This window comes from Leishmania panamensis (assembly GCF_000755165.1).
Source record: "Leishmania panamensis strain MHOM/PA/94/PSC-1 chromosome 18 sequence".
In the NCBI taxonomy this organism is placed as follows: domain Eukaryota; phylum Euglenozoa; class Kinetoplastea; order Trypanosomatida; family Trypanosomatidae; genus Leishmania; species Leishmania panamensis.
This window is the reverse complement of record NC_025863.1, coordinates 234,168-251,364: the sequence shown is the minus strand read 5'-3', so window position 1 is coordinate 251,364 and position 17,197 is coordinate 234,168. Positions and strand designations below refer to the sequence as shown.

Below are 17,197 nucleotides of genomic sequence, written 5' to 3'. Positions count from 1 at the left end.
ACATATACATACATGCATATGCGCATAAATGTACACTTTAACACAATCGAAAGGGGGGGAAAAAAGAATAGGTGGCGTAAGTAAAAAAAAAAAGCCAAGTAATCGTGGAAAGTGTCCACACCTTTGGTGATCTCTCTCAGTTACTCTTTCCACGCACACACAACCGCTGCCCTCTCTCTCTCCTTTCTCCTTTTAATACTCTGTTCACCTCTCCAGTGAGGTAACACGCCATATCATCGTTCTCCGTTGTTGTCGGTGTTGATGTGGAGGTGTACGCATGCATGTCTCTGTGTGTAGAGGTGGAAAGAATGTCATCAAGAAGGGGCTTTCTGTATGCTCTATCTTACGCCTTTCAGTCATGTCGCCGGTATAACTCACGTTGCCTCCATACTTCCTGCCCCGTCTTTTCTTTTTCCGAGCATCTACGCCTATGCATTATCCTCGAAGCCGGTACTTTTTTTTTCTTCCTTCGTCGCCATTCTTTGTGTGTGCGTGTGTGCTCCACTACTACTAAAACAAGTTGAAGAATATGCGCGTACCCCCACCGTTGACGACGATGACTCGGAAACGACGTAAAAACAAATGCAAAAGAGATACACCGCAATGAGCAAGAGCGAGTAAAGAACAGAGAGAGAGGTGATGCGGAGAGGTCATTCAGCCTGAACGACGACAGGGCAGAGGGAAGGAAAAAAAAGGAAAACCAACAACGGGGCGCGAGAGGGACACAAAACGGCGCGCGTGGTCAGCTTTTGCATTCGCTCTTTCGCACACCAACTTTACCCAGTTTGAGAGGAAACGCAAACAAGAGGGGAAGAGGTAGGTGGAATTGTTGAGGTCGTGGTAGTGGGGAGGGGGGAGCAGCGGGCTCGAGATCAGGAGTCGAAAACCAGACAAGCATCCTTAAGTTTCTCGCACCTTTTCTCTCTCCTCCCCGATTCAGCACTTCCTAGGCACAAAGACATACTTGCACAGTTTCCTCAGGGCCCACGCATTCACACGCAACCCATCACCACTTGGAAAGTGTTACCCATGAAGATGTCACAAAGCGAAGCGAAGGGGAGGAGGAGATGACATAAGCCCATGGAAACCACACCCCCCCACACATACAGGCCAATAGGGGAGAAAAGCAGAAACGTGCCCAAAAATGGAGAATGCAAAAGAAAAAAAAAGATGGAGGCTAACACAGACGCGCAAAGTGCACGCACGCACGCGGAGGATGTGATGGGAAGAGAGAGGGCGGCGGTGGCCATAGTAATGACTGCGGTTATAAAAAGAGAGCCGATTCCCTCATCTAAGCAGGCAAACCCAGAAGGAGGAAAACATCAAGACAGTACTGCACAAACGCACTCTACATACGCATATATAGATGGATGAAAATGCAAAGCAACACGCAGACATCAAAAGAAACAAGGTAACGCAGACGCAGCCGAGCGATGGAGAGAGAGACGGAGAGAGACGGAGATCAAAAGGTTCACCACGCTTACAGACAAACATACACTAGGCAGGGAGAAGCACCATGGGCACGAACAACGAAGAGAAAACAAAATCAGGTGCACAGAAACGATTAAGAAAAAAAAGGGTAAGAATAGCACACATGCACCGAGAAAAGGAGAGAAAGAGGAACACAAGGAAGAAAAGGTGTAGAGGTTTTATGTGGTTGTATGTTTTTTTCGCTTGTCTGTGGCGAGTGTTCCCCCTTTTTTCTGTGTTTTCCTCGCTCTTCTCTCGTTTCCTTTTGGTTCTTGTGGTGCATGCGGCGGCAAACAGTGAAGTCCTGGAGGACGCACTATCGCAAAACAAAAGAACAAGAATGGCAGCCACAACGAGGCAGCTGGGAGAGAGGGACATCAAAGAGACGCAATGGGGGAGAGAAGAGGGGGAGGGAAGCGGGTTGTCACTGTATAGCATCAGCGACGATCAGAACACAACACACAAAAGTAAACAAAAAAGTGACTTCGCAAACGATGGAAAACATCGACAGGAGGAGGAAACCGTACAGTTCGCTCAAAAGTCTGCGCTAACTTCTATTACATCCAACAGTCATTGTGAGCCCAATCAAAGCAAGCCTTACTCGCAAACCTGCACATACAAAAATGGTTGCCTTGCTTTCCCACTCACTCCCCTTTCGTCCTACGCTATTGCTGTTCCTTGAAATTCGCCCAGGGGAAAGCTGCGATGTCGCGTTTGTAGTGTCACCGCTGCTTCCCCATTCCCTTTGCTACCTCCGCCTACTATGGCATGTCTAAGTCCCTTGACGTGTCGACCCAATGGATACGGTACTGGCGACTTCTGGCTTTTCCTTGGTTTTGCCGGCAGTGGGGCTTTCCGCAGGCGCATCCGCACCCGCACTGTCGCCTGTGGACACGGCAGCGCTCGTGAACGGTGACGTCTCCTCTTTCGACACCGCGGGTGACGGCTCATCTAGCAGGAGGTGCAGCGCCGTGCGGACGCGGCGGTCCAACAGCCTCGGCTCCTCCTCATACTGATAAAAGAGAAATCCGACGGAGAGCAGATATACGGTGCACACGAACCAGTGCCGCGGATAGGGCAGGCGGCCGCGCAGGTTCTGTGTCAGTAAGAAGGAGCGAAGTGCTTGCATGGAGCAATACAGGGCGAGATCCATGCGACGTCTCTTCGGTTCTAGTAGCGTTGCCACTCCGGCAAGGGAGCACAGCGCCGTCACTGTCTTGGTGCCTCCGCCGCGGTGTTGCACGCCAAAGCAAGCGGAGCGCAGGATAACCCCAATGTACAAGGCGAGAACAAGGGAGCTGATCAGCATCGAGCGTACGTTGTGCGTGATTGTGGAGACCGGGTTTGTCATGAGGCGTCTGCGCTGGAACACCAGCATCGACACGAGTCGCTGCGGGCCGTAAAGCGGCATGCCAATGGTAAGTATGTTCTTGACGATGAAGACAACGGCCCACATGTTGCACGAGTAGCCGCTGTGCGCCACCTGGCAAAGAATATTAGCGCCGCGTTGGCCAAAGTTCTCGATCACGGGAAGTTTCTTCGACCAGCAGTAGTCTACAAGATCGGGGATAAGACGCTCGCGGCAGAACCCAGAGTGGCCGCGGATGAGCTTTTCATGATAGGTGGAGATACGGTTCAGGAAGCCTTGGTACGACTTTGGCAGAGTGTTGGGATTGAAGAGAGTGCCGTAGCCAATTTGGGCGGAGCTCAGACACATGAGCACCACGTCGTAGTAGTAGAACTCCTGGACGACCTTTGGCATGCGTGGCAAAAGGTGGCGCTGTGAAAAGGTGTGGGCACTGCGAACGAACAGGTACAGGCACAGCTCCGTGCGCGTCTCCTTGTTCATGACAAAGGCAGGTGTGGCACTAATACAGCCGGCCAGCAGCGACACGAACTTCTCCGAGGCTCCAAATGGCTTGAGAGTGCGGAGGAGCGTCTGCCGACAGAAACGGAAGCTCGAGAAGCCGGCGAAGACGGTTGCCCACTTTAGAGGATCCAGCGAGAGGAACTCGGACGGGATGCGGGCTAAGAACGCTCTCGAGACACCACGCTTCACTAATGCCTTCATAACTCCTATGAGAATGCGACCAATGGCTGCGTAGATGCTATTACGAATAACAACTTTCATTGTGTGCTTCAATGAGTAATGTTTGCAATGCTGAATCTCTCGCGACTCACTAGTGCTGGGGCTTCCGAGCTCCTGCATTTTCGCCCAGCAAAGTAACGTTTGCGAGGCTCAACCTACTCTTCAGATCTTGCCACGATTTCTGTCTCTCAGCACCGTCTGGTGTTGATAACTTCTTCTCTGCACCAGGGAGATGCTAGGTACCGTCTACAGTGTGGGAGAAAACTTGTAGCGCAAGCTCCCTCTACCACTGTTTTTTAATGTCAACAACAACAAAAAGTGGTCCTTGTGGTGATTTATATGATTTGCTTCCGAGGCAATTAATTCATTAGCTGATCAGCACAGAAGGGGAGAAAGTTCGTGCTGTTAACGACGTTGGACAGGGGGAGGGGTCGAGGTAACAGAAAATGCAAGAGGAGTGAGCAAGGAGAGAGCAGTTGTCTTTCGTTTGGAGCTGCATGTGCCGCAAAGAGAAACAAAGTCGAGATTTTCGTTCTTGCTGAGTTGCTAGGGCTACCTCGTCACAAATCAAGAATCGAAAGGCTTTTTTCTGCCTACTTCCGCTTGTACGTTGGCGGAGATGACACCACTTCAGAATGACTGCGTTGCAGCGAGAATCAAAACGCGAAAAAAGTGGTAGAGACATGAAAAGAGGCATAGGACACAAAAGTCATCGCAAGGACGCATCAAGAAAAAGAAGACCCCCAAGCGAGACAGACCGCAGTACTAGAGATCAGAAAAGAAAATCTCTTTCTCCCACGTGATCGAATCTTTGTTCACACGCCTCACAAGTATCATCTCTCCATCTTTCTCGAGGAACCCTTTGGCTGCCCGCACATTTGATTCGTCGAGGGTAATAAACCGCGCCTTACGTTCCGCCTTCTTGCGAATCCGCTCGCGCCGCTGCGCTTTCTCTCGCTCCAGTCTTTCACGAGTCGCTTGCAAACGGGCTGCTTCTTTCTTCTGCTGCTCCTCTAACCCCTTTGCCATCCTGGCCGCCTTCTCAGCTTCCTCGGCAGAGTCGTCAACATAAAAATGAAAAGCGCGAACGTGAGTCTGTCTGTCGCCCTTAGACTCGGCCTGCAGAACAAGTAATTTTTTCTCGTCGCTGTCAGGCGCTTTCAGGGCAAACGCAAGAAAGGGAGAGCGGGCTGTAGCGCTACTGACAACGGGTAACTCTGGGGTTTCTGTTGTAATAGTGTGTCGCTCTTTGCCGTCGGCGACATACCACTTGGCTAGCTCAGACGTTTCGTTTGAGCACGCGTACTGAAGCTGTACTCCAGAGGAGAACATGACAGACGCTGGTGGTGTAGATACGTTCAACATCTTCACAGTCGACCAGTACTTACCAGCATAGCCAGATGACACACTTGTGTAGTAAAGTCTGTTGAAGGATGATACTACAGACAGCTTTCGACCTCCTTCATGAATCAAGTAATGCTGCTCAGCTTCTTCCAACTTCGAGATGACGGAAATCGCATGGTAAACAAACCCATCCTCTGAACGGAACACAATAACCTTCTTTTCGTCTGCCTCGTTTACAGCTGTCGACACAAAGATGTACGCATCCTCTTCTTTCACGTAAACCGCATGCCCGTTAAAATAAACATCACTCAACACCCCAGTCAACTTGTCGCCCTTGAACACAAAACGTTTAATGCTACTTTCTTTGTGGATGGCGCCATCGCGGGCCACGAACGAAATAGCTGCATACTCCACGTCCCCATCCTCCGGCTGCTGAGCTTGCTCGTGGGGGCAGAACAGCTGATGGCCGATCATGACCCCCCTCAAACAGATGTCGCCCACATTTTCCACTGCTTCAAATGTCAAACCACTATCAAAGGTGCAGTGCGTAGACTTAATCGAGTCTAAGTTTTCACCATCTGTAGCAACAGTGTGGAAGCAGAGCGAGGTGTTAGAGAACTGAACAGTATGTTGTGATAGCTTGGCCTCCGTTCCAACAAGTGTATTTTGAGTCAACTCTACACGCAAAGCACCTGCACCAATGCAAACAGACGCAGTAAGAAATAGCACAGCAACAATATAGCAGGGCATGATTATGTTACCCAGAGTAGCGTGTTTCTCAAGAACCAGGAAAAGAAGAGTGAATGCTAAGAAGTCGATAATACACGGTAAGATGCTAGAGCAGGGGAAAAAGAAGGACTCAAAAGATGAACGGAAAAGGAGGTGAGGTATACTTTCTTGACATTTAAAGTAGGTGTCTTGTGGCATCAGCCATGATGACATTATTATTATTAGTTTATCTCAGCGCTTTAGGTTCGCGATGAGCATCCGCTACCTATCTTTGCTTCTGCCCTCAATCTATGTAGAGGCATTTCTGGCTGTGCGACAGAATAAACGTTACAGAGGTAATACTGGGCTTGAGGTGCTAGAGCAATGCTCAATTTTTTTCTCCTCTTCCATGCACAAGCCTTCTCAGCCTGCACAAAGCAATGCAACTATTTTTTTCAAGCATTTTTTACGGTCAGAGTTTTTTTTTTCGCAGCTTCTTTCAAAAATCCTATTCTCTCAGCACCGACATCGCACTTTTGCATACAAAGGGGAAAAAATGATTTCTAAAACAGAAAAAGACCCTACGACAACATCTGCCGCTACTTCTGCATGTTCGTCACTTTCAGGGAAACATAAGGATATTCCTGCTGCAAAGCACCAGTATCAACAATCACATCATTTGCCAACGGTGTCGTCAAATCAGGGTACACCTGGGCAATTCGTTTGCGGATTTCAGCTTCTTTATCTACAGGCACCTGCAGCACCACAGCAATGAAACGTGGCGGAAGGCCGAACTTGAGCAGCGCCTCGATAAACACTCGCACCGCCTTAAGGTGAATCCAGGCAACGTAGCAGGTGCAGTATTGCTGCCATAGCAGCGTGTAAAGCGCCTTCTTCTCCTTTTCGGCCTTCTGCTGCAGCTTCTTCAATTCGGCGAAAGAAAGCTCGTCGGTCCCTTCCACCTCGCGAATGACATAACGCTTCTTGCGGCACGCCATCTTCACATCATCCATAACTTTCCTAAACATGACAATGCTGTTAAGTACGTATTCCTTGTCTTCGGCCACCATCCGGTTGGACTGCGGGCACACGTACTCGTTCATCTTCCAGTACGTCGCCAGCCACTCTCTCTGTGCTGCTGAAGGTACCGCTACAAAAACGGTGACTAGCAACTCTGTATCAACAAAGCACTGGTAGTTCCGATTATAGAGTGCGACAAGCTCGCGAATCGGGCGAATGGACAGGTTTCCCTCACCCTTCCGGTTCGCTGCTATCAGTTTGTTGCGAGTATCATTGTACTCCGCTAGCATGGCTCGAACACGCTCATCAGCGGTAGTATTAATTCGAGCAAATTTCTCAATAAGGCTTTGAATTGTCTCTTTGGGGTCGAACTGCGCAGTGCTCCACAGGAAGTTCTTGACGTAGCCAGCGGACGACATTTCCTGGGTTTGGTTAATTCGGAACGTTGTCACTACGCTACGAGGCTTTCCAGACGTTTCCTCCATCAGTCCAATCAGCTTCTGCAAAGTGTTCTCCATGATAGGGTCCAGTTTCGCCAACTCATCACTTGCTTCCATAAGAGAGTCCAACGTTCCAACCTTTAGGCTGGGGATGACAAAGTGGCGAAACGTCTGTCCCAGAGGGCCCATGTGACGCACAAGGGCTTCATATTGAGCGGACTGCAGGGAGTCCTGCGAGTGCTGCAAGTAAGGCAGCGCAAGAATGAGAAAACTCTCACTCATCTCTCTCAGGAAGACTACTCTGCCTGTGAAAGCCTTCTGAAGAACGGACAAAGGGTTGGTTTTAAGCGAGTAGAAAATTACATACTCCAAGACCATTGAAGTGTGGAGTGATTAGAAGATCTGAAAATTTCTAACAGCAGCTTTATTGATATGCTCGTTCCCATTGTTTAAACGGCGCATTGGGCTCGCAATGCCGCAAGCTGGTCAGTTCTTTGCAATTAGCTCATAACACCACAGGTGTGAATGAAGCTGCTGCGGGCCACATTACACCCACTGACGCAGTTGCCCCACATCTTCCTAAGTACTTGTCATTTTCATTGCCGTGAGCTCAGTGATTCAGGAACACTGAATAGCATAGGTGCTACTACAAGTGCTTGTAAAGGTTCATCAACACTCCTACAGCTGCAGCCAGTACGAAGAAAAAGCAAGATTTCGTTACCTGGAAAATCACTCGCCTAAATGCGCTCAGGCAGAGAAGGAAAATCATTCATTACCAACGCGCCCATCGTCATAAAACACACGAGTCAAACTTCACTCTACCGGGAACTGCCGCAGGCCCATCGCCCGGTGCCAAGCAACTGTAGACACACGCCTCGCAGCAATGTACCCACTCAGCCGTTGGGGCACGGTCTCTTTCGCAAACCTGAGCCAACCGCCCCCGCTCCTCAGGTCGTCCCGCAGTCGTTCTCATCGTGCCAGTTGCCGCTTTGTGCATTCCTTGAGGTGCTTTGCGTTCCCCATACAAGTGGGTGGAAGGGTCTGTGCGGGATGCTTCCGGTTCGCGCTGATGCTTCCTATCGTTCGAATGGCGCATGCGAGCCAGTTGTCGAGCGTCCTCCCGACAGCACACGGTCTACGACCCAATCGCCGACAGTGTCGCCGAACCGCTGTGGCTTCTCCGTCGCGGGTGCTTGGGCTTGTCGCCGCCAGGCGTGCTTCGACATTGGGGGGGGGGGGGGGGGCTGCTCGACTTACAAAAACAGTAAACGCTGCGCTGCAATCCTGGGCACTGGGGAACGCCTTGTCAGAGCCGTTGGGGCGGGATGCTTTCCATGGGCGGATCGATGGCACCCTCGTATATCTGGTGCATCTCCTCATCACTTGGTGGCCGTGGGCGGCGGTGCTGGGTCGGTTAGCTGCCACATAGCGGTTGATGCCGCCGATGGTCTTATCTCCACGGTGTGGGGGTTCTGGGCCAAGTACGGTTCCCCCTTCTCGGGCACCAGTGGTTCCCGTGGTTTCTCCGGCACACCGTGCCCCAGCGCATTCAATTAACTCAACGACACTGTTTTTTTCTTTCCTTTGTTCAAGGTGAGAGGGAGTGAATAGCATAGTGATTCAAAGAGTTTTGGTGCGGCACGCTTCTTACCTTCCAAAGTTATTCATTTAGCCCTTCACCAGTGACGCTCATGACTAACAAACGCGCTAGAATGCATTTCAAACATTTGAACAAATGTTTACTTCTGAGTTTTGCTTTCGCTGAGAGCGCTCTTTCAAGCAGTCAACGGCGAAGGTTGTTGTGGTGAGGAGGCTGCTGCACAGAAGCTGTCGTTCATAATGACCAATGAGTATCTGATACGGCTGCAAAACGGATGATGTTGGGTGTCTTCACTGCTATCAAGGACATGATCGTTTTGTCAATAATAAAAAAAAAAGACGCACCCACACGCACACCCACGTCGAACCGAGCTTGCCCTCGCTGCCTTTTCTATCGTTCCGTCGCTGAGGCCTTTTGTGTGTCCTCGACTGAGAGCGAAAAAAAACTGTACAACTGATCATTCGATGATGTATACATCTCTTACCATGCTGCCAACTATCACTCTCGCTTGACTTCTGCCTGCCATACTTTCCTCACCTACTCCTACTTTTATTTATCGTCCGTTATGTAATCATAAGCAATGCTCTCAATTTTTAGCAGGCTTGCCACAGAACAGCGAAATGGACTTTCTTTCCTTTGACAACGGTGTTATTAAAAACCCATTCTATTGGAAAGACGCTGATGATGGCGACTGCAACTACAGCACGCATCGAAAATGGAGGCGCCAACCGCGTGATGCAATTAATAGTGCCAGAGCGGTATATACTCGCTATTTGCTTTCCAAAGAGAAGACACCATTCCAATTCAATCCCGAGACTGTGTGTTTCGCTGATTATGATGTCGGCAAGGAACACAAGATGCTTGTTACCTTCACAAACACGGCGACTGTTCCCAAAACATTCCGAGTGATGCCTATTCCGTCAAGGTATGCAAATATGGTGAGCATTGAGTACACTGTTCCACCAAAAATATCCCCAGGACTTTCGTGGAATATCATCGTCAAGTACCGACCAGGCGATCTTAGTGATATCTCCACCGCCATATATGTGAAAACCGACGAGGGTTACTTTGCAGTGCCACTGACCTCCTCGAAGAAAGCGTTTGCTTTTTCTGTGGAGCCGAAGGACGTTAATTTTGGAACCGTGATTGTGGGCGAAAAACGAGCAAAGACAATTAGATTGCATAATAGCGGAGCGATGCCTGGGACTGTGATCCTTGGTGGAGATTTCAAATCTCTTCTCGAACAAAGAAGCGAGCATCCTATCGATGGTCAAAAAATGAGCCTTTTTCGGATATCACCACAGCAGTACAGAATAGAGATACCGCCCTTCTCCATGTCGCAGATAGTTATCAGCTTTGCCCCGCTGTATCCGATGCAGATTAGTAGCGAGATTACATTCACGGAAAAGGACAATTCTCAGCTAGCTCATACTACTTCAATTACAGGCAGTAGCACAGATCTTCCAGTGTTTCTTACAACCGGGAAGCTGGAGTTTGGGGCGTGCTTTTACGGCGAGCGGTACTGGGATGAAGTGAGTATCGTCAATAAAAGTAACATTGCCGCGGTTGCAGAATTTCAAGTTCCTGTTCCATTGCTTGGCGCCCTTGCTGTTTTTCCATCTCGCGTGTGCGTGCAGTCTGGTGAAGAATACAGCGTGCGGGTTGCTTTCACGCCATCGAAAGACTTGCCGAAAGATTTCTTTTCGATGATCAAGTGCATTGTACGAGATCAAACACTACCTCTCATTTTGAACATAGACGGCGTGCTGTCTCACCGAGCGCCTCGGTTGCCGCTGACTGCCTTTGATATTGGCACAATTCCGCTGCAAACGATGCAGTCAGTACAGGTGCCTGTCACAAACGAATCGAGTGTGAAGCAGCTCGTTGGATTCGAAAATCTTCCTTATTGGGTCGCGGCAACTCCTGACGTTTTGGAACTTGTACCTTTTGAGACGGCGAGCTTCACCCTTAAGATGGAGGCTCCGCAGGAGGGCCGTTTTTCACAGACCATAAAGCTCACAAACGAGTTTGGTGATACGCAATGCATTGCTCTCAGTGGTCAGGGAACACGTCCTGCGGCTGCACTGTCAGCGCGGACACTGCTGCTTCCCCCCTGCAACATTGGCCACAGTGTTTCTGCTACAACGGTTCTTTCCAATACAAACGGGAAACTGATTCAATTTAGCTTTCTTGTCCCTTGTTCTTTTTTCAAAGTCTCACCTAATGCGGGGATTTTGCAACCGGGAGAAAGTGTTGTTGTGGCTATCTTTTTCCATGCGCCGATGGAGTTTGAGTATGTGGATCCCCTGCAATTGGCCGCACCAGCGCAGCGGTCATCAAGGCCGAAGAAGGACCCCCTCAACGGAATTATTTCTGAGGCCTCCGCACCGCAGAAGCACGCTATGTATAATGACTGGGAGCAGGGAAGCGAAAAAGAGATATGGAGCAAGCATAGGCAGTTTCGAATCCAGTGCTGCTTGAGCGGCTCAGACGATGAATGCTGCTTCATTGTAGTGCGGTGCTGTGCGGTGATGTCACCTGTAAGGATCGAGGAGGTAGGAAATGCACCGGGCACGCTGCCTGGAAAGCAACAGAAGCCTACTGACATTGATATTCGACAGGGTTTTGCAAAGGCTTCCGTTGTCGCTGACAAAGATGAAAATGGCGCTGCGTCGCAAAGTTACAAGGGAGAGGTGTTCATGGATTTTGGGAAAGTTCCAATTCATCACGCCTCCATTCGTATGTTCAAGGTACGTAATACTGGCAGTGCGCCTTGCATGATTCGCGCCCCGCCGCTGAACCCGTTTTCCTCATTTTTGGTTGTGAGTGTGACATTCGACGAGGTACCGCCGCACACCGAAGCAGAGATACCTCTTTCCTTTCACCCACATACGTACGGGAATTTCAATGAGACGATAAAGGTGGAGTTGGTTATGCTCGATGGCACAGTCGTTTTTGCTGCTGTGAACGTGCAGGGTACATGCACTCCGACACAGTTGTCTATCACTCCAGCAGAAAGCGTTTCGCAACAGGACGCTGCTTCTGCTGCTTCTGTGCGATATATTGCGTTTGATTGCACACAGAAAGGCGAATCCACGCGGACGAGCCTGAGCTTTCACAACGTGGGCTCGTTCCCTCTTGATATCTTAATACGCAGCCACACGGAGGAGGATGAAGGGGTACACGCGGGGAGTAACGCTGTGCATTTTGATCCAAGAGACACACGGCCCTTTCTGGTACACCCGTGGGCGTTTACTATACAGCCGAACACAAGGCAAGTTGTGGATGTTGTGTTCGCACCGTTGGACGCTGGGGTGCACTCGAAACGACTGAGCATTGCTGCCAGCGGCGAAAATCGTGAACTCGTTCTCGAGGGACGAAGCGTGAGTAGCAGCTTCTACTGCTGTGTACCGATTTCCGACGTGAGGACGGGTAAACCGACAGCAATCTCCTTCGAAGGCGGGATCGGTTGCCGGCCTGACTACCCGGTCACGTTGCTTTTTGCGGAGGAGGAAAGCAAAACACTGATACTTGGTAATCTTTTCAAAGGCCTCAGTGTGGAGTATGAGGTGCACAACTGGGAGCAGTCGCGTCTTCTCGAAATGCACCCCGGGTGGAGTGTGGCACCGCTTTCGCAAATGATTGCGAGCGGAAAAGAGGCACGACTGTCTGTGCAGCGCTCGTTTCCAGAGGATGAGGAGGCTGAAGGTATGGCGTGTAGCAGCAACTCGCTCTTCCCGTTCCGATTCACAATTATTTTGAGAGGTGCTGGTGCCGGGATGCTACCTTATCGCGCCCTTTACGTTGTCTGTGCTGATTAACGTTATCCTACGATGTATGCTTATTATTATTATCCTTTGCGCGATTATGTGGAGGTTTTCAGCTGCCTATGTTTCGTGCACAGTCTCCGTACTGGTGACCACGCATATGCCTTTCTGGACCTGCATCCTTCATTGAATAACGAGGGGATGTACACAGAGAGGGATGTAACTTTTTTTTTGTTTGTTTCGTTAGCATCTTGTGCACCTCGTTTCTTTCCCCTTTGTGCGTAAAAAGAAAAGAGAACCAGCACCTCCCAACTTTGCCCTGTTGAGGGAACTGTGAACACCTTGCACGCAAAAAGGAGACCAGCGGCTTCCCCTTTACAAGCGAAAACAAGATCAACAACAAAACAGAACCAAAGGGCAAACGAAAAAACTAAACGCCTGAAGCATCACCGTTAGTACAGCGTTGCTCGACTGGTGTCTATCTGTCACCGTGTGCGTGCGTGCTGGATGAGATCAGCATGCACGGTGAGGCAGCATCCTCTATTTTGTTCTCGAAAAAAAGAAATGGCTGACCTGAAAAGAGAAAACATAAAGAGGCGATTGCCATTGCTTATACTCGGGAGAGGTGTTTCCCGATCCTACCCACATGACCTCAACCTTTTACTTCTGCATGTGCTCTTTTTTGTGTTTATTCTTGGCCAACCCTTGCTTCGCCTGTTGTGTGTCTCTTCCGGACTGCTTTAATGGGTTCTTCAACTGTGAGCTCCCTCTTTGCGGGTTGCTGCGCATTCTTGCATCATTTCATTTCTCTCCCTGGGGTCCTACACTGTTGTGTGTGTGTGTGTGGCCGTACGCTGAGTACGCCCCTCCTGTACATTCGCTCATTTTTCATATTGAACGAAAAAAAGGAGGGATCAAAACGCATAGGATATGAAGGTGTGCTGCCGGCTGCTCTCTGCCGCAGATGCAGCGTCGCTCATACGATGCATTGGCCCCTTTTCAGTGCACCGTGGTGAGGCGAAGGGTGTAATTGAGGTGTTCTCCGGCGACCCCCAGCACCCCGTGAAGAAGCTTAACCTTCTTGACCTCGCCTATGTGGCCGCTCTCCCAGAGCTCACCAAGCTACTCTCCGAGGAGCTCAACGCTGAAGCACGTGTTGCTATTTTCGCAGCACGTGACGGGTGCTCGTTTTCGGCTGGCATCGACTTGAGGCTGCTCTCGGGGATGTCTCTGCCTTCTGGCGGCGGCGCCGTTGCCACTGCAGCATCTTTGAGCGACAGCAAAGCCCCTGCAATGCTTCTTCAGCATCAGCACCGTACTGTGCGCGCTTTTCAAGATGGGATATCATCGCTGGCACGATGCCGCATACCCATCATTGCCGCAATCGATTACCACTGCATCGGTGGGGCAACGTCCGTCGTATCTGCGTGCGACGTGCGGTACACCACAACACGCGCAACCTTTTCTGTGAGGGAGGCGGCAGTGGGTCTCGCGGCGGACATTGGCGTCCTGCAGCGTCTTCCCGCCATTATTGGTGAGGGACGCACGCGCGAGCTTGCCTTCACGTGCCGCGACTTCAACGGCGTGGAGGCAAAGGCAATGGGCTTTGTCGAGGAGGTGTGTACTGATTATTCAGCGCTCCTTGCCCATGCGCGTATGCGGGCAGCACAGATTGCTGCCAACTCGCCACTGGGCGTGCAGAACACAAAGCTAATACTGAACTGGGAGCGGGAGCGCGCGGTCCAGACGTCACTCGAGTACCAAGCTGCAATCAACGCCTTTAGCCTAAAGTGCAACGACATCCCAGAGGCAGCGCGTGCATTTGCTGAGAAACGGGTACCCATGTTCACTGATTACATGGCAAACCTCACAGGAGGCTTCCCGCAGTCAAAGCAATCGTGACTGTAATGGTTCAGAGCAGTTTTCCTTGGGAGAGGGTTTCCGCGTGTGTGCGTGTGTCCCCATTTCTTCCCTCACACACGCTCAAGCGAACGTGAGGCTTTCTTCTGTACCTCCTTTCCCCCACTCTCTCCATGTAGCGCTCATTGTGCCTTTCATGTTTATCTTTGTGTGTATGTGTGTGCTGTAGCGGATTCTCACTCTGGTTGAATTCTAGTTTGTGTTTCTTGTGAATACTAGCGACTTGTTTGCTTGCTTGTCTCCCCTACAATGCTACTATTTTATCATTATGTTTCGCATCGTGTGCATGTCACTCCTCTGTTATGTGAGCCCTTCTCATCACTTCTTTCGCTTCATCATTTTCGTTTGCTGCAGCACAGAAGCTGACGGGGTACTCCGTCTTATCTCCTGTGCTCCCTCTCTCGCTCTCTCACGACCTTCAACATGCTTCCCGCACGAAGTGGCTGGCGGGAGTGCTGTTCTCTGATTTCTAGGAGGTGTTGAGCTTATCCACAGCAGCAAAACCAAGAACACGAGAATAACCGCTAGGGCTGGATCCTTGCCCTGGCAAGTGATCACGATGCAACGGAGGAGGGGGAGAGTACGGAATTGAGCAAATGCTTTAATGTGTCTGCGTGCTTCTTCCCTTACTCTCCACCCAGACATGCTGAGCGCAGAAGAAGCAGGCAAGCGCTGGCCTGTATGATTGCTTACCCTGCCCACCACCCGTTTTCCCTCTAAGCGCTTAGCAGACTGGAACGCAGTGACTTCTGCCCCTTGACTAAACGCGCGTGAGCTGCTCTTTCCTTCAGCATGTTCGACCCTCGCCGTTTCTCGTTGTTGCGGCCTACTCTTCTCTCTCTATGCTTTCTCTTTCCGTGATATCTGCGCTGTACACTTTTTTTCGTGTTACTGTCTTTTCCCGACCCTCATGACTCACATGCTCACCGTTACCCCCCACTCTCCACCCCCACGTGCCCTCACTCACACCAACTTGCGGGTCTGTATTATATATATATATATATATATTTACTTCATCTTTACACGAAACAAAATCCTATCGATCTCCAGCACCTCCAGCACCTCTCTCTCTCCCCCTCTTTCTCTTAAGCAACAGCAACAAAAAAGAAATAAAGCAGGAAAAAAAAGCCCCCTCCCCCCACCCCCCTTCCCCCCTCACTGCCGTTGACAAGGTAACGAGAAGAAACAAACGCAAGCCTTCATCAGCCCCAAAGCAAGCATCACTAGTAACTTACTGGTCTTTATTGTTCTCTTTCGTGTACGCGTGTGCGTGTATCCTCCCTCCCCCCTTCTTCCCCCCTAACCCTACACCCCTTCCTTCATTTATTGTACTCGCGACTCCGCTCCCCACGTATTATTGTGGTACAAACGGTCCCACTTTTTTTTTCGGCTTTCGCTTATTTGTCGCGCCCCCCAAACCACTCCCTCTCTCACTCAGCTAAAAGCATTTCCCAGGTGCCTCTCTGTCTTTGACCCCCTCCTCCCCCTTCTGTGTTTGGTGTTTTCAGCGGTGTGTTCTTACTACTACTCTCCTCTCACGCATCAGCTTGTTGCTGTTGTTGCTGCTGCTGCTGCTGCCCTCCCCCTGCCCTTCTTTCAACCATCTCCCTTTTTCCCTTAGCGTTTTACCGCCTTCCTTTTTTTTTTTGCTTCCCTACTGACTTGCTCGGAGAAGAAACGAAAGCAACAGCAGCAATCTCATCTTTTTTTTTTTCAGTATTTCAGTCGTTTATTTGCTTCTGGGTTGAGATTCTACCTTTACCTAGACCTCCTCCAGCTGCTCTTCTCCCTCCCGCACACATCTAGCTTTTCCCTTTGTGTGTGTGTGTGTGTGACACAGTTTGTGTATGCGTGTTTTTTTTTCACGTTATTGTTGTTTCCCTGAGTTACTTTTGACTGTGTACCTTTTTTTTTCCCGACTGACTGCCACTCAAAAAATCAGCTGTTGGTGTTATTTTTCTGCTTCTTCGTTCCCTTCCAGTTTCACGCGTACCTCTCTGGGTGTGCATGGGCAGCAACAGAAGCCAAACGGATTGCCTGCAAGAGGAAAAAAAGGGAAATCAAGGGCAATCATAGTTGCAGCAAGACGTTGAAGAAAAAGTGGAAAAAAGGTCGAGTAAACAAGAAGGTAATTGCTGATTGAAATAGCGAAAGGAGACCGTTCAAAACAGTGGAAGTCGCAGAAGAATTGTGCGCGTGTGCGTGTGTGTTTTCTCTTTTTCTTGTCTCGCTGTGTATTTTCACAGGCGTTCTCTTTTTTTTCGTGTGAAGTCCATTTTCCCCCCCACAGAAAATCTTGCCTCTCTCTTTTTCTCTTCTTCTGGTGGTCTCGTTGTTCTCTCTGTCTTCGTAGAAACGTCTTCCCACTAGTGTGTGTGTATTTGCGTTTTACTTGTCTCTCTGTCGTTTCCTGTTCTTTTCTTTCCCACCATCTTCTTCAGAGACTAATAAAAAAGAAAAACCAAAGCACTAGATAACAAACAGAGAACGACTGTGTTAGTGTGTGTTAGTGTGTTAGTGTGTGTGTGTGTGTGCTTTTTGATTGATTCACTGTGCTCCTTTTATTTTCCCTTTGCCGCCTTCTCTCCTCTCTCTCTCTGTGCATCTTCTTTCGCAGCGTTATTTTTCACCGTCGCCCTCTGCCCATCTCGGTGTGGGTGTGTGTCTCCGCGTCTGTGCCACTTTCCATATCCCGTCTCTCTCTCTCTCTTTTTTTTCCTGATTTCACTGCCCATTCACGTACAGAAAAGGGGGAAAAAAAGAAGACGGAGAAGAGAACAAAGGCTCCAGCGCTCTTACCTCTATTCTCTTCTCGTTCTACTTTGCTGCTCATATTCAT

The 17,197-nt window shown here is 49.9% G+C and overlaps 5 protein-coding genes across 5 annotated transcripts, besides 1 other annotated feature; 2 read left to right on the top strand and 3 right to left on the bottom strand.

Moving 5' to 3' along the window:
* Nucleotides 1-2,242: 2,242 nt before the first annotated feature.
* LPMP_180600 (hypothetical protein) lies at nt 2,243-3,679 on the bottom strand (the record flags this gene model as incomplete). The annotated part of the gene is made up of 1 exon (XM_010699592.1): nt 2,243-3,679. The coding sequence occupies one exon, from the start codon at nt 3,677-3,679 to the stop codon at nt 2,243-2,245; it is 1,437 nt and encodes a 478-aa protein (XP_010697894.1).
* Nucleotides 3,680-4,324: 645 nt separating this feature from the next.
* Nucleotides 4,325-5,377, bottom strand: LPMP_180590 (hypothetical protein; the record flags this gene model as incomplete). The annotated part of the gene is made up of 1 exon (XM_010699591.1): nt 4,325-5,377. The coding sequence occupies one exon, from the start codon at nt 5,375-5,377 to the stop codon at nt 4,325-4,327; it is 1,053 nt and encodes a 350-aa protein (XP_010697893.1).
* An 833-nt stretch (nt 5,378-6,210) lies between these two features.
* LPMP_180580 (vacuolar ATP synthase subunit c, putative) lies at nt 6,211-7,449 on the bottom strand (the record flags this gene model as incomplete). The annotated part of the gene is made up of 1 exon (XM_010699590.1): nt 6,211-7,449. The coding sequence occupies one exon, from the start codon at nt 7,447-7,449 to the stop codon at nt 6,211-6,213; it is 1,239 nt and encodes a 412-aa protein (XP_010697892.1).
* Nucleotides 7,450-7,847: 398 nt separating this feature from the next.
* Nucleotides 7,848-8,326: a repeat region.
* A 965-nt stretch (nt 8,327-9,291) lies between these two features.
* LPMP_180570 (hypothetical protein) lies at nt 9,292-12,492 on the top strand (the record flags this gene model as incomplete). The annotated part of the gene is made up of 1 exon (XM_010699589.1): nt 9,292-12,492. The coding sequence occupies one exon, from the start codon at nt 9,292-9,294 to the stop codon at nt 12,490-12,492; it is 3,201 nt and encodes a 1,066-aa protein (XP_010697891.1).
* Nucleotides 12,493-13,368: 876 nt separating this feature from the next.
* Nucleotides 13,369-14,340, top strand: LPMP_180560 (peroxisomal enoyl-coa hydratase, putative; the record flags this gene model as incomplete). The annotated part of the gene is made up of 1 exon (XM_010699588.1): nt 13,369-14,340. One exon carries the CDS (start codon nt 13,369-13,371, stop codon nt 14,338-14,340), a length of 972 nt encoding a protein of 323 aa, XP_010697890.1.
* Nucleotides 14,341-17,197: the final 2,857 nt, after the last annotated feature.